The sequence below is a fragment of the Panonychus citri genome, unplaced genomic scaffold (genome assembly GCF_014898815.1).
Source record: "Panonychus citri isolate SS breed McGregor unplaced genomic scaffold, ASM1489881v1 Contig00140, whole genome shotgun sequence".
Taxonomy (NCBI): Eukaryota; Metazoa; Arthropoda; class Arachnida; order Trombidiformes; family Tetranychidae; genus Panonychus; species Panonychus citri.
The window spans coordinates 1,758,698-1,776,057 of NW_026515545.1; the positions used below are offsets into that span (position 1 = coordinate 1,758,698).

Consider the following 17,360-nt stretch of genomic DNA (forward strand, 5'->3'; position numbering starts at 1 on the left):
TTTACCAAATCAATTAATCAATTAACTAATTAAATGAAATTTTGTTACAATTTAAAAATTTTAGTATTAAAATTGATCAGCAAACAAGAACAACAACAACAAATGACAATTAAATCAATTTGTTTGCCAAACTAAACATGACACAACTCGTATTGATTTACATAATCAGATCAAATCCAATTAATTGTTGAAACAATTTGATTAAACCACTTTAATTGTCTAGACTAATTAAATATCTCTAACTAATCGGATTACCTGAAACATTAGTACGATATTGATCGTAAATCTCCTTAATCCGACGATATCGAAAAGCCAATTTTCTCATCCAATCGATTCCACTTCGAGTTCCAGCCGATGGTAAACATCCCATGCTAGTGCTTCGAGTTGCCTCATTGAATCCATCGGTGCTGAAATTATATTTACTGTTGGAGAAGAAAAAAGAAAAAAATTAAACAACAATTAAACCACAAAAAGTCACATCGATAAATCAATCAATCAATAATTACCTTAAATCTTCACCATTATCATCGGAGGAAACATCGTCAATATGAATTTGATCACAATGCTAAAAGAATTGGGGAAAAAAAGAGAAAATATAATTAGCTGATTGTCATAGCAATTAAAAACTCAAAATGAAAACAATTGAAAACTCTAAATAGCAATTCGGTAATTGTTATTGCTGATTTGAGAAAAAGATAATAAGACAAGTAGTAAGTAGGAAGAAGAAATCAAATTATTGAATTAGAGGATTAATTAATTAACTTGATTAGTTGAGAATTGATGGAGAATGAAAAAAAATTAACCAATTACCTCTAAATCATTGAAAAAGAAATGGATATCAGCCAAGCTAAGCATCATTTGCTCAATCAATAATCCTAATTGTGTTAACGTATCGGTATCCTATTGTTTCAACAATTAAGAGTTAAATTGTTACAATCATGAAAAGGAAGGAGAAAAAAGAAAAGATAATCAATGATTAGTACAATCGATAATCAATCGAAGAAAAAAACAATAGATAATTATAATCAACATGTTAACCATCATTAGCCCCAATGATCATAATAATAACAGATTGTCCCAATTTCCGGCAATGTCACTAAATAGTAACAACAATTAACTCTTGTAATAGTAAAAAAAAACTGAATAATCAACAGTAAATAGAATAGCTAATCTATCTAATCCAATCCGTTTGATTCAATGTTAAATTAAGATTATAATGTGTAATTAACGTTGACGGCCAATTTGAGGTCAATTTAAGTGAAAGTGATAAGGAAATGATGATCAAGATTAAGATAAAGATAATCAAATGATGATGATGATGATGATTAACCTGAGGATATTATTGATTTATCAACATACATACACTCAACTGAGACCCTAAGGTAATCAAACTTTTACCTTCTAACTTTTTTCTTAAAAATTTTTTGATTATCAAAATGGTAAAAGTTATTAACCGGAAATTGTTACTACAACTAATCCAGTTGGGTTGTCAGTTATTTCCGGTGTAACCTTGTGAAACAAGGGTGACCTACAATTAAAATTAATTACCCAACAATGAATCATTTGATTTACGTTAATTAAACCGTAAAAATTTTGAACAAGTTGTTGATTTGAAATGACATAAAAAACACTTAATTATTTCACTTGGACTCAAAAATTAAATCGATCAGGCTTGTTGTTGGTCAAGTAACAATTAACTTTGCTCACTATCAACGTTAATCTATAAATAAGTTGATCATGATAATTGAGAAACCGTTATCATGTTAATTACTAATCTCAACAATCAATGATTCAACTAAAATCTTAATTTGTTTTCACCTAACAATTATCAAGGAGAGAGAGAGAGACTTGTAAAGTCACAATTAAATCACAGTTGCGGAAATGTAATCAATTTACCTGAACCTAATATCTTAATTGTAAACATTAATCATCATTGTTAAGGTTCACACTAGTCATGAAATCGGAATCGTCGTTTAAGAGTAATCAAAACTTCTTTAATACACAACACATAGAATTACAAGATTAATGAGTTCACAACGGTCTAACGAGAAGCAGATTTAAGGGACAAGGGTCAAAAGGGTTAGCTTAATTTAGCTTAAAGGGGGTAGACTAATGTGACTGTAACAAATAGTACAAGTAATGTGTAATTACTGTCTTTGGCTGTTGGTAAGACAATTGTATTTAAACCATTGGCTTAACAACGCCCCTATTGATTAAATGAAATACTTGAGATTAAGATTAGGGAAAGTTACAAAATTGAATAAAGTTATATGATTAATAGCATATCCCTAACAGAGCCCCCTCCTTGACGTTGATTGGGGTGTCAAAGAGTGACTTTATAAAATTTGACGTCCTGGATGTCGGGTTTTTCCAAAGTCCAAATGCCTCCGATCAACGCTTTCGTTGGAATCCTTGAGATTGAACTTTCGAAACAGTCGAACGAATCTTTCGGAACTTCATGAACCAGTTAATATTCACTTCTGAATATGGTGCCACCAATTGAACCGAATCGGTATCAATGATCTTATATGGATCGAATGATGGTGACCATTGCCAACTCTTCACAGGTTTTCGTCTTAAATCATCTGGCCAATCGTTAATTACTTCCATGATATCCATTAGTAACTTAGCCATTTGTTCATTAGGCGGGTAGACGATATGAGGAAATGGTTTGACCGACACGATTCGTGTTAGCGCAGCGCCATAAACTTCCTCAAATCTCTCAAAGTCGATTAAATAAGCTAAAAGCGTGTAGAAAGCATCGACTATCGGTGAATGATCACTTTCTTGAATTACTCTTCCAAATAATGTAAAGGTGATGTACTTGAGAGCAATTTGATCATTTTCAATTCGGCAATTATAATAATAATTTACATCTCGAACCTTCGGTGCAATGATATTCCAATCATCGGTTGTGAAATCCATGGCATCGAAATCAGTTAATCCACCAGCAACAACGATGATGTCGAAATCAGATAAGATTTCAACAACTTTTCGTCTTACGATTCCATAGTGTTTAGCTCCTTTAATCTCATTCCAAGTTAGTCCATGGAATAACGTGTTGAGATTATCAATCGTTTTCTTTGGATATCGACAGATTTCATTCAGAATAACATTTCCTTCCATGTCCACGATTCCAAACCAAAGTGGCATTGACTTAATTACTCCATTTTCTCTGATAACATTACATTTTTCAATGTCCATAGCACAAACTTTTATTTGTTGTTGTTTCAACTTCTTCCACGAATCAAAGATTCTTTGATCATGGGGAAGATCTTCAACATTTAATCCAGCCTTTGGAATCGAATTCGATTTCAACCATTCAATGATGTTCTTTTCTCGTTTTACATCTTGGCTTCTTACTCTTCCTTGTTCAATTCGATTCTTTTCCAACATTCGCTTTCTAATTGCTCGTCTTTTTGCTTCTTTTGACATATTTGGATCAGCTTTTATTTCTTCAATTGTTCTCTTTTGTTGTTCAATTTTCAATGATGATTTTGGAAGTTGATCAGGTTTGAGATTTGGATCAATTTCCTTTTGAATTTTGATTTCTCCAATCGATTGAGATGGTCGAGTCGACGAATCGTCGTCATCAGGCCATACAATTCGATCTGGAGCACTGACTTTAGCAGCGATTGCTGACCATGAACCCCAACTTGGCCAATCATCGAATTCAACATTTGATTTCGAAGTACTCGGTCTTGGTGGTGTTCCTGGAGGAGTATACGAGCGACTTGATTTCTTCTTTGGATGAATTGTTGTTGCACTTCTTTTCTCTTGACTTGATTTACTTGATTGACTTGATTGGCTTGATTGTTTTGACTTAGAAGATTCTTCATCAGAATAGATTAGATCTTCTTTATTCAAGTCATGCCAGAAATTCTGTTCTGATTGATGAGAGGTTGAGGGCAAAGATTCTTTGCTCTGGCCTCCCATCACATGAACAGTATAACTTTTCGATGGATCATTTCGATCTGTAACAACTTTCTTAGCATAGAACGGAGTTTCACTTTGATGATATTGAATCATCAATCGTCGATCCAATGCTTTATAAAATTCGAGGCCATTGATGAATGGTTCTTTTTCCGATTCTAATTGAGGCACTTCGATATGTTTAGGATTCTTTTTCAAATGGAACAAATAGTTTAGAATAGAATTGATTTTAAATTCATTTCCTTGGCAAGTCATGATGTGTTTTAGAACTTCCCAATATGGACCAGCAACAGGGCAATTGTAATTTCGGCACTTGACTTTTAATTTTCCAAATTTGGTCACTTCGTCACTGTTGATACCAAGAATCTTGGTTAACCGTGACGGAGGACAAACCATACACTTGAATCTTTTATCTAAAAGATCATCGACATTTGGTTGCCAATTTCCTCTTTCTCGATTTTCCATGATGTACAAAACAATGGTACAGAATCGACAGTAATAGTGTTTACATTGAGAACACATTAATGGATTCACGGCAACATGATTACAGAAGGCACAAGATATTGAGATTAACGACTTTGGATCATCACGTTCAGGATTTTCTTCCAAGATTAATCCAGGTAAATACGATTCGATCGCCAAATCAGCCCATTTTTCACCAAATGTTTCTTTCAATTTCTCCTTTACGATTTGGATTAGTACGGATTTGGATATAGAAAAATAGCCATCCAAAGTGTCCATCTTGGTTCGATGACTCAGATTGATTTAGCTTAATTAATCACTCAAGCTTTTTATTGCCAAATCCTTTTTAATTGTTGACTAATTTGGTTTCTTTTACACAAATTTAACCTAATTGTTGGTTAATTGTTAGGGAAAGGAGAGTGAGTCTACGAATCGTGGATTCTTCTCTTCCTTTTCTTCCTTAACAATTGATGAAATCACTTTGAATTTGATTGTTACTGATTGTTGAAAATTTGACTTTACACACTTACAACAATTTGAGCAACAAAATCACAGAATAAGATCACAAGTTTTGAATTAGAATATAACTTTGAGTTACAGGTAATAATGGCACAGAAAAATCACAGATGAAAAGACAAAGAGTTTCACTTGACTTTCTTTGTTTCAATTCGGTTCACAATCACTGAACTTTTTGTTGTTCAGAAGAGAGTGACCCTGCGAATCGCAGGTTCTTCTCTCTCTGGGTCAACAAAATCACAATTAAAATAAAACATAATTAAAATTTTAAACAAAATGAAATAGAAATTAAATCTAATTAAGAGAAATTGACCTTAATCAGTCAGAACGAGAAAGTAAAATGATTGATTGATTGATTGTTAGGGGTCATCTCAAAATATTTAAAACAAAAAGGGTTACCAATGGTGACAAAGACGGTCCCCTAGTGGTAGCTTTTTCTTTAATTAAAATTTGTTCTTTTTATAATTAAGTTAATTATAATTAATCAATTGTGTTTATTTGATTAATTCAATTAATTAATTTTGTTGGTTGTTTAACTTTTGGTTGTCCTCATGGATCCGCGATTCGTGGATCCTTTGGATGACCAATTGTGACACAATAGACTTCGTTTAATTGTAAAATGTGATAGTTGTTAGCAATCCCATTTCTTCACTTGTGTTGTTAATCAAATTTGGTGTTTTAATTTGATCAGTTACTCAGTTTACTCTTATTATATTAACTTGTTAATTTGTTAGTAAAATAATTTGTTTGTAAATTTACTTGGTAATCAATTGATGCGGGACTTAGATTCTAAGTTCCAATCAATTGATTAACTTGATTAATTAAAATTATTAGTAAAAGGTTAATAAGAGACTTAGATTCTAGGTCTCGATTATCCCTCTTGTGTTCATCACCATGTTGATACCATGACGATTCACCAATTCAAGGAAAAGGACAACCAGGATTATCTAGTTTCCAAGTCGATTTAAAACGCTATTTAACTTTACGATTTTATTTGGTGGTTTTGTTTTGTTGGTCAACTGGCTTTCGATTACGTGTTGACATTTGATGAGGAGCCCATTTCCGCTTATTATAACTTCTCTTTTTCTTCTCCGCTTTTTCCTTTGGTTCCTCAATTTCTGTGTCCTTTTCACTCTCTGAATCTCTTTCACTAAATGTTAATTGTTGATTGTTCACAATTTCATCACTTAATTGTTTCTCTTCATTCACTGAAATTGTTAATTGTTCACTTTCACTTGTTAACCGTTTCTCTTTACCACTTAATTGTTGTTCTTTTTCACTGTAATTAGTTAATTGTTGAGAGACGGGAAGAGGACTCGAAGAATCTTTGAGTCGCTTCTCCTCTTGGTTAGATTTCGTTTCTAACGGAACCCAAAACACTTCACTGTTTTTACGTTGATTGTTTTGTTTTGATGAATTTAAATCTCTAGTCACTGATTCACTTTCACTTTTTGATGAATGAATTGATTGTTCGTCAATAATTGTTTTCTCAGAATCACTTGTTTCACTTTTCTCTTTAGTAGTTGATTGAATTTTCGTTGGTTTAGTTGATTGTTCTTGGTTGACCCTTCGATTCGAAGGTTCATCAAGAACAGTTTCATCCTCCTTTTCCTTTTCTTCGGGATTTTTATCCAACAATTTACTGTAATTGTAAGGTGGCATACCCATCGCTAATTTCATTCTGTCATAATTCACCACTTTTATCTTTTTATCATAAACGTCAATGATTCTTGCAGAAGAATCGAATGTTTGTAAAACGATAAATTTACCAGAAAATTTCTTTTTCTTGATTCCAGGGCCAGTTGTATATGGAATCGGTTTCACTTTCACGATATCTCCTCTTTTAAAACTCGGTTCTTTTAGATTTTTATTTCTGTTGTAGGCACTGATTTCACTGTTTCTCTCGAATTTTTGTTTAGCTTCTAATCTCGCTTGAATAACGTCATCCTTTTTGTATAAAGGGTTAATGTTGAATTGATTATGGACCACGACTCGTGGTTCATAATTGTACAACAGTTGAAAAGGTGATTTTCCTAAATCACTTTTAATCGCCACGTTATAACTGAAAACATTTTTCTGAAGATCTTTATCCCAATCTCGATCATCTTCATTGTAGATTTGCATTCGCTTTTTAATGATTCCATTTATTCTCTCCACTAATCCATTACTCTGAGGGTGATAAGGTGTCGAATTGATTAACTTGATTTGATTTTTAGAAGCATACTCTTTAACCTCCTTGGCGGTAAAAATTTTACCGTTATCCGATTGAACTTCTTTCGGAACTCCAAATTTCGCACTTATAATTTCCAGGAAAGTTACTGTATCTTTCGCATTACCATTTCTCACTGGCTTGACAACTCCAAATCTTGTCAAAACATCCACGATAACTAGAACATTTCTGTTCCCATTCTTGGTCGGTGTAAACGGACCAATCATATCAATTTGAATTCGCTCGAAAGGATTGTCAGGCACTTTCATTGCTCTCGCTTTTCCTTCCTTATGAGTTTTCTCTTTAAACTCTTGACACTTAACACACGAACTTATTTTATCACTTATTATTTCCTTCATATCAGGAAACCAAAAGTCTTGTTTAATTTTCTGCATCGTCGGTTTAAAACCAAAGTGTCCAGCTTCGATTGCATTGTGGTATTGACGAAACACTTTATCGATTAAGGAGTCGGGCAAATAGAATCTATTACCCTTATCCTTATTTAATCGATATAAAATACCATCGATCACTTCATAGTTTTTCTTCAATAGACCTTTTCTTAGTTCTTCCTTAATGTTATTACACCTTGAATCACTTTGTTGATGCTCTTTTAATTCACTTTGTTTTTCACTTTCGATTCTTGGGCCTTTACAAGCGAGTAAGAATCGTTTCTCTTGGCTTCGGTCTAAGTAGTCGAACTCTTTGATCATACTGAGTAACACTTTCTCAGTTTCGAACTTGATTATTCGTTCTTCCTCTCTCAGTTCTTCATCTTTGATGATTAGATCATCTTCACTTAGCACTGCATTTAAATATTTATCGAAATGTCCTTCTTCGATCTCTCCTTGTTGGCGATGAGACCATTCATTTGATCTCGAGAAACAATCAGCAGGATGTTTCTCACCTTTTAAATATTCCACGTCAAAATCGAACTCTGAAAGGTCTCGTTGCCATCTTACGATTCGTAAGACTTTGAAACTCTTTTTCTTTAATTCACACAAAGCACAATGATCGGTAACCACAGTAAATTTCTTATGCCTCAGGAAATGAGCAAATTTCCTGCAAGCAAACACAATAGCAGCACACTCTTTCTCTGTTGTTTGATAACTGTATTGGTATTTCTGTAATTTGCACCCAAAGAAATACACAGGATTCCAAATTCCTTCTTCATCTTTTTGAGTTAAAATTCCTCCAATTGCACAACTCGATGCATCAACAACCAACTTCGTCTCCCGATTCGGGTAGAAGTGGGTTAGCATACATCGTTTAGCTAAAGCATTTTTCAGCTTATTCCAGCTCTCCAATTGTACCGCATTTAACGCAAAGTTTATTCCTTTGTATATATTTTTCACCAACTCTTGTAGAGGGGCAGCAATGATCGCATAATTTTCAATGAACCTGGAAAAATAGTTAAATAAACCCAAATGAGATCTCACCTGAGTGTGAGATGTCGGTGGTGCCAAGTTCTTTATCCTCTCTATTTTCTTTGGATCAGGACCAACATTTTTCCCTGAAACCAAATGACCCAAACAAACAAATGATGTTACTCCCGCTTGGAGCTTTTCGACTCGATTTTTGAACCCGTAGGCTTTTAATGCATTAATTACTCTCTCCATGTTGAAACACAATTCAGCAATTGATCTTCCATAGATCACGATGTCGTCGAAATACCCGAAACAACATGAGTATTTCAACTCACCCAGTACCTTGTTAATTACCTCTTGAAAGTATGATGGTGCATCAGCCAATCCCATTGGCAATCTCTTATATCGGTAGCATCCATCTTCCGTCACAAAACTTGTTTTGTTTCTCTCTTCCTCCGGTATTTCTAATTGATAGTAGCCTTGGGCCAAATCCAAGGTTGTGAAATACTTATTTCCCTTTAGTTGATTAATCGCATCATCAATGTTCGGCATAGGGAACGCTCTCTTTTGAATTAATTTGTTTAATTCAATGTACGATGTGACCATCCTCCAAGTACCGTTAGGTTTTGGAACCACAAATGCTGGAGCTCCTCCTCCTGCATCAGAATCTTCAATAATTCCATTTTCCTTAAACTCTTTAATGATTTTTCTCATTTCCGCTCTCATCTTCTCACTCGATCGAAATGGTTTTAATTTCGGAATTGGTTTATCGCCAATGTCGATTTTAAACTTCGTAACTGATGATGGTACACAACCCAAGTCAAATTTATGGGCGGAAAAAGAATCTTTTTCCCGGACTAAAATTTGATGAATTTTGTTTTCTTCCTCTGTTAATTCAGGATTTATTTGATTGTATAATCTTTGAGACAAATTTGTTATGTTCTCAGGTAGATCAGGACTTGATTCACAAAACTCTTCCACTCTGTTGATTAATCTATCCGCGTCTTCCGGATAAGCTTCTCGAAAGAACTTCACTAGATTCACTTTAAATTGTTCTCTTTCCTTTTGTTCCTTCGAATCGAGGGAACTAATTGGAATTCGAAATAGTTTGTTCATATCATAATGTTCACCAAACCATTTTTTCAAAAGAATTTCAATTTCCTCTCTTGTTGGGGCTTCCATTGCCAATTTGTATTCTTTTGATAAATCAAATTGATACAATGAGTAAGGTTGATCACTTCCATTTGCCTTAATGATTAAATTTGTATATTTGATTATGTTTTCACCAATGACTATATCGTTTGATAGCCATGGGATTACATAAACTCCCATCACTTTAACTCGGTCACCCATCCTGACCTTAATTGGTAACACCGCTTCACAATTTACTCTTGATGAGTTAACAGTTTGAAAGTTAACATCAATTGGATAGGCTAATAGTCCAAGTTTAGCCGCCATCTTTTTATTAATTAAAGTTGTACACGCTCCAGTGTCAATTAACATCCATTTCGATGCCCAATTTATTCACAATCACTTTTATCATCGGATATCTTACACTATCCGGAACACTAATTACACTTTGATTCACCCACAAATTTGTTGAAGAAATTGTTCGATCATTTACCACATGATCCACATCGAAACAAGCAACGGAACTTCGATTCGAAGTACCTTGTTGTTGTTTCTCTCGTTGTTCCGCTCTCTCCTTAAGCATCTTTGCTTTTAATTCACATTCCATGATGCATGACCATATTCATTACATGCATTACATGTTAACTTGGTTGTATCTCTTTCTCTCCTTTGGTCTCTTCTCTGATAAGAGCCTTGATCTCGATTTCCACTTCGAGGTGACATTGAAGGGTTACCTGATTGTCCTTTATCACTATAACCTTTGTCACCATAACCTTTGTCGTCACTTCCTTTTGGATACCTTTGACCTGGAGGACCTCTTTGTCCTCTATCACCTTGATTTAACCTCTTGTCATTGGAGGCCTTAGATTCTAAGGTCTCCTTTGACTCTTTTTCCTCCTTGTGTTTTTGCCAATAACCAATTAGCTTCGTTTTTAATCTCTCCGTTGAAAATACAGCCTTTGCCGGAATCAACTCATTTTGAATTTCCTTTGGCAAGGTCGTAGCAATTAGAATGGCAATACCTTTATCATCCAATTCAGGATAAATTACCTTTATAGCTGATTCCACCTTCTTTACATGGTCTTTGGATTCTCTTTTACCTCGTATCTCTTTTGAAATAGCACATATAATGCCTCTGAAATGTCGGTTGCTGTTATATTTGATTCGTTCAAATAGTATTTCCACTCGTCCCATGATAAATTTGGTTGATCACGATTTAATTTTTCAGCTATTTTCCTCGCTTCACCTTCGAATAAAACTGTTGTAGTTTTTATCCATAATTGTTCAGTTGGATCGTAGTCTTTCAAATCGAACTCGAGACTCTCGATCCAATCAGTAAACGTTATCTTTCCATCAGGCCACTTCTTTTTGTTGATTCGGCGATATGCCTGTTGTGTTGGACTCATCTCTCCACTCGTAGTTGGAACCGAAATACTTATATTTTTAGTTTTCGATCCACTCGTATACGCATTCATGATGATTGCTGTTTGAGCAATTGAAATTCCCAGTTGTAGTAATGTGTCTCTCTCGGTGAATAGCAGCGAGTCGATTGATTTGATATCGCCTGCTATTAATTTACACAAACTCTCATAGTTCACACCAATTTGTCTCATCGTGATACCGTCACCCCATTTGTAACGTATCTCCTCGAAAATGTTAACCTTATTAATATCACTTACTGGATTGTTCGTTGAGTAATATTTCTGCACGGCAATGGCTTCTTTTATTTCTCAGTAACATCTCATCATCCTTGAAATTTGTTTTAGGTATACCCCAATCTTCACTCAATTTAATTAGATCGGCTCGTGTAACCTCATCAAGGGCCCTCGATTTCGAAGGTCCTGGTTCACTCATCTCTTTATGAGTCTCTAAAATTTCGCACCACTTAAATCACCAATTGATTTATCACTAAAATTTTATGTTGATTTCTCTTTAAATCAGCACCACAAAATTTTCTCTAAATTACCACTTGAACTTTGGTTGATTTCTCTTTTTAAATCGATACCAAATTATCACCAAGATTCTTGGTTGATTTCTCTTTAAATCAGAACCAAGGCTTTTCTCTAAATTACCACTGGACTTTGGTTGATTTCTCTTTTTAAATCGATACCAAATTTCCACCAAGATTCTTGGTTGATTTCTCTTTAAATCAGAACCAAGAATTGACCACTTTTGCTTTTAAAAGCTCTCTCTTTTAGAGTCTTTTATTAGCCACCAATTCCAATTGATTTCTCTGTTAAATCACTTATGGAATTATCACAAAATTTTCACTCACTCACCTTAGGAAATGTTTCACCTGAAACAACTAAATGACCTTTGTGTCCTTGACTGACCTCTATAGACTTTGAATTGTGACAACAAGTTGTAGAAACTCGTTTAATCTTCTCGTATCTAAAAACAGGAACTGCACTTTTAGGGAACGGAAGTAAAGTTGTAATTCAAAACCAGTATGGTTACCAGTTGAAAAATAAAAAACGTGTTGATTTTACCAACAGCAGAAACTTGGCAAGGGGTTTCCTATGTAGGACAACAATTGAGCTTTATCCACGAATCGTGGACAAGAGCTCAATAGTTTCTGTTGTTGTTCCGGCCGGAGAAATTAAAGAACTTAAAGACGCACTGATTAGGTTTACTTAAAGACGATGAAGCATCTCCACCAAATCTGTTAAGGTTCACACTAGTCATGAAATCGGAATCGTCGTTTAAGAGTAATCAAAACTTCTTTAATACACAACACATAGAATTACAAGATTAATGAGTTCACAACGGTCTAACGAGAAGCAGATTTAAGGGACAAGGGTCAAAAGGGTTAGCTTAATTTAGCTTAAAGGGGGTAGACTAATGTGACTGTAACAAATAGTACAAGTAATGTGTAATTACTGTCTGTGGCTGTTGGTAAGACAATTGTATTTAAACCATTGAAACAACGCCTAATTGATTAAATGAAATACTTGAGATTAAGATTAGGAAAGTTACAAAATTGAATAAAGTTATATGATTAATAGCATATCCCTAACAATCATCATGATAACAAGTCTAGTTAATTGTGATAACTAATTTTTGAGATTAAATATCAGTTAAAATCGTTTGATTATCTTTCACTTTCACTTTAATTGTAGAAACACAATTTTAATTGTTATTAGTTGTGTATGTTGAAAGCACAAACAATTCAATGATGATATCATTGAATTTTCATCATTATCCTTTAATCATCATCATGATTAAAACCTACTTTCATTAATTTATTTTCATCAGAATCATTAAAAACCCTTAAATCTTAATCATCTTCATTGTTTATCATCATAGTTAATCATTTATCATCATTTAAATCAACATCATCATATTTAATAATCAAAACTATTATCTTCTTATTAATCATTAATAGAAATGATGATTTACTGATTCGGTTAATCATTGAGAAAGATAATCATTAACTATTTTTAGGTAAAGATATTTGATTCATTTGCATTTACCAATTTTTCTGTTGCCGTTGATTGTAATGATTTAATGCTGATCAAAATGGCAACAACAACAATTATCAACATGATAATGATAAACAGAAAACTCTAAGGTGAACAATTAACCAAGAGATTTAACAATTAAGATTAACCTTGCCAACTAATTTAGCCAAAAAATTGGAAATTATAATCAAATGATATATTAATAGTTAACCATTAAGAATATAATAAAATTTAAAATATTCAAGGATAACTATTGACAATTAAAGTTAATCACAATAATTAAAGTTTCGAAGAGACTTGGAAAATACAATTTAAATACTAAGTTATCATGAGGGAATAAATTAGTTAATCAAAAATTTAATTATCGAGACTTAATTTAGAATTGAAATATTTACAACATGATTAAGGTGATAATAGTTTCCAAAGTGAGATATTGTCTTAATTCATAAGGTGTGGTTGATTTGATTATGTTGATAATTAAAAGTGAGAGAGAGAGATGATACTAAAATCCAATCAAATTGTTATCATGATTAACAATCCAGTCCAAACAATTAGGACTTTAATTTACTTTTGACAAATTACAATTGATCAAGTCAATCAGATAATACTGATGACAAATTACCACCAGGAAAAAAAAGTACAAGATTAAGTTAACCAAATAAGATTAGATTAACTCAATTTTCATTCCTGGATTAAGGAAAAGGTTGTAGCTCAGTTTTGTTTTTCTTTTGCATTCATTTCAAAGATTTCAGATAATGATAACTTTAAATTCATTTCATTTACATGAAACGATGATGATGATTATTAAGATAAACATGATGGTGAATTGAAACAAAAGGAGGAAATGAATTACGAGCTATACTATTAGTTGATCAATTGTTAATTCACCTCACATGGTTATTTTTATTACTTGTTTTTATCATCATTATCATCATCATCATCAGATGGGAATAATAAGAGATGAGGGTGGTAGGGATGAGGATGATGAGGAAAAAAGATCAAATTTCAAGCCTAAAAATCAATAGACTGAAAAGCTTTCAAGAAATAAAAGGTTCCCTATGAGTAAACTCCCTTGACACTACGAACTCGATGGAAAAAAAAAAAAGTGATTATCACAATAAGCAAACAACAATTGATTTAATTTAAACGGATAGCAATCAATTCACGATTATTGATCATCAATCTATCAAGATGGTCAATATAATGACCATAATCAAAATGAAGTGAGAAAAAAAAATTCAGAACGAAATGAAAAAAAAAGTAGCTCAGTTGAACTACTGGAGATTCTGATATAATTGTAACAGTTTAACCACAACAATTTAGAGGTCAAGTTATGGTGAGAGTTTGTTAATTATTAATTATTTAAAGATGTAGACTTAATTTTCTTATTCTGCTAATTAGATAAATGGTCAGTTTATCTTGTGTGACCTTAGGTGAGAGAAAAGGTAAGTAAAGAACGAAAAAAAAAGTAAAAGTGTTTTCTGTTTGAAACGCAATTAGAAGAGAGAGAAAATGAGAACAATCACAATTTCGAATTCAGACAATTTAATGATAATCATGCTAATTATGATGATGATGGAAGACAGAAAGTGATGGAAAAATCATGGAGAACAAAAGGAAGATGAGAAGAGAATAGAAAAACGTTAAGCTTTTCTATTGTAACAAAAACGTTTTGTTTTAGAAAAGAAGAGAAAAAGTAAACCAACAGAAATATGAGGTTAATATAATGGAAATCAATGGTCATCCGCCCTTGACCCAGTGACCTCGATATGGTTAATGTTGAATGAAATGAGAGAAAGTTAAATGGTTGACAGAAGAAAGTAAAAGTCGTTGCAACGAACGCGGCAAAAAAACTTTTGTGTTCGTTGTAACGAAACAAGGAGAGAATAAGAAAAAAAAAGTTCTAACATTTTTGTTTATCGTTTAAATGTTATTGATATAAAAAACTGATAATGTTAATAATTAAGTTGATATAATTAAGTTTAAATTAACGATGCGATAAAGGTTGGCCGATTTGATTGTGATTAAATATTATCGTTGATTGTTAACTGTGATTGTTGTGGTTGTAAGTTGTATTGTTAAAACATCCAATTGTAACGATAATTTAAATTGTAATTTAATCTGATAAATTGTTTGTTCCTATTGTAATAAAGGATTTTTTTTTTAAAATATAAATATATTTGTCCCAAAGAATTAGTAAATTGTTGTTATTACAATCAGATAAACTATTATCTTCAGTTTCAAGTGCTTAGTCTGATTAATACGTTTTGCTTGCACAATTAAATGCTCAATTTTTCAGCTTCTTCAGGTATGTTCTTGATTGTTGTAAAGTGTGTAAGCTCATTTCAAATGACAATTTAAATAGATTGTTAATTGTGATTGATAATAATAATAAGTTTAGAGTAAGGTAATTGTTTAGCTTGCATTCAAAACGGAAAGCAATGATCTTGAGTCCAAATGAATGAAAAACAAGGTAACTTCCGTTTTTTTTATAGCGTTAAGAATGTGAATCAATGAATAGTTAAAGTGAGAGAGTGAAAATAATAGGATTTACAGTTCATTTAAATTGTTAACAATCAACTGTCCTTGTCTAACAATACTAATGATCACCTTAATTGTTTGGTTCAATTTACTAATCATTAAAAAAGAACAATAAAATTCTGCCCAATTTCATAGTAAAAAACAATCAGTTGATTGTAGAGTAATTTTTGCTCAATGATTGTAATTAAAAATCGTAAATAATTACCATCGTAATTACAATTAACCAAAGAAAAGGTCATGTTATCATGATAGTAATTAATCAATCGATTATTGGTGACCAATAACAAAGAAAATTATTGATTATTAAAACTAACTTTCTATCAATTTAGATTGTGTGTCAATTTAATTAGTATAAATCACTATCATCAACATGTACTAGAAATCACAGTTATCACAATTTTCACTTTTCCTTTAATCATGATGAGCTTTTAAGTAATTGATGACCTCAATTGTTAATCATTTAACTTGATAACTGTACCTAATCAATATTTAATCATTTATCCGGAAATGATTAACAAGTTAAATCTACTTACGAGAGGATTAATCATTTCAACTGGAAATGATGAAATGATTAAATCATGATAATCCAATCAGTCCAATCAATAATATATGAAACCAAATGAAGGTCAAGGTAAAAAATCATCATCTTAAATGATAATAAGTATCATCATCATAATCGATAATTAGAAAGCAAAATGTCAATCAATAAATATTAAAGACAAAATCATCAACTAATTGTAATCATTTCCTCATGACAATTAACAAAAATTTTCCTCTATCAAAAAAGCTATAACCAGTTAAATTAATCAATTTGTAAATGTGTTAATCATAATCGTAAACAATTAACAATCAAAGACACTAATTAAATGATAATGAGAAAAGATCAACAATCTAAAAGGATAAAAAAGATGAACAGAACAATTTGTCAACAGTAAACAATTTAATCGGTTGATTAACAATAATAATAAAAATCTTTTCTCAATTTGAAAGGTAAGCAAAGAGTTGAAAGTGTGTCTTAATAGCCGCAGGGCGATTAAGCTTAATTGTGGATTTAACTTTGATTAAGAAAGCGAAAGCAAAAAAAAACTCTTATGCTTATATATTTTTCATTAATCTGGTGATGATGAATAAGCTTTAAAAACCAGTCAAAACCTTTAACCTGATCATTTACAATTAACTTTGAAAAAAAAGAGCTAAATTAATGTTAATGTTAATTGTTGTAGTGATAAGTGAATACAATTTAATGGATAATCAGGTGAAATGATGTCGCCAAGAGATGAAGATGAAGAGGAAACAATTTCCGCATCACTTTTTTTTTCTTCATCATCATCATTATCTTATATTCAACTTCCGCATCACTTTCACTTCTCAAATGCTGATCATCAACAGAAGTAATAATAATAATGATAATAATAATAATCGCATGTTAACTAATCTTAATTCACTTTCTCTTTTTCTCTTTCTTTAATCTTCTTAATCTCACCAATCATTAATGGATTACAATGGTAACAATAATTATCTTCATCATAATAGTTATCATTACAATTGACATGCAATTGGCATTAATCAGATTCAATTAGATGTTAAATAATCATCATTTCTCCTTCAATTATTTTCCAATATTACGAAATTATCACTATTATTGTTAAATTTAAAAATAATCATCAAATAAATTTTTTCCTTTGATTGTTAGTAGTAATTAACTAATCTCTAATTTCAATCCAATTAGCTTTTCATTTCTTA

At 32.1% G+C, this 17,360-nt stretch overlaps 1 protein-coding gene across 2 annotated transcripts in view; it reads right to left on the bottom strand.

The window, feature by feature from the left end:
* LOC128394605 (eyes absent homolog 3-like) overlaps positions 1-17,360 on the bottom strand; it is a 44,862-nt gene that overhangs the window by 3,037 nt on the left and 24,465 nt on the right. For both annotated transcript variants that reach the window (XM_053354950.1, XM_053354951.1), the window contains exons 7-9: positions 811-900; positions 507-565; positions 256-422 (exon numbers count right to left, since the gene is read on the bottom strand). In XM_053354950.1, coding sequence (XP_053210925.1) covers positions 256-422; positions 507-565; positions 811-900 — 316 coding nt within the window. The remainder of the gene's footprint in view (positions 1-255; positions 423-506; positions 566-810; positions 901-17,360) is intronic.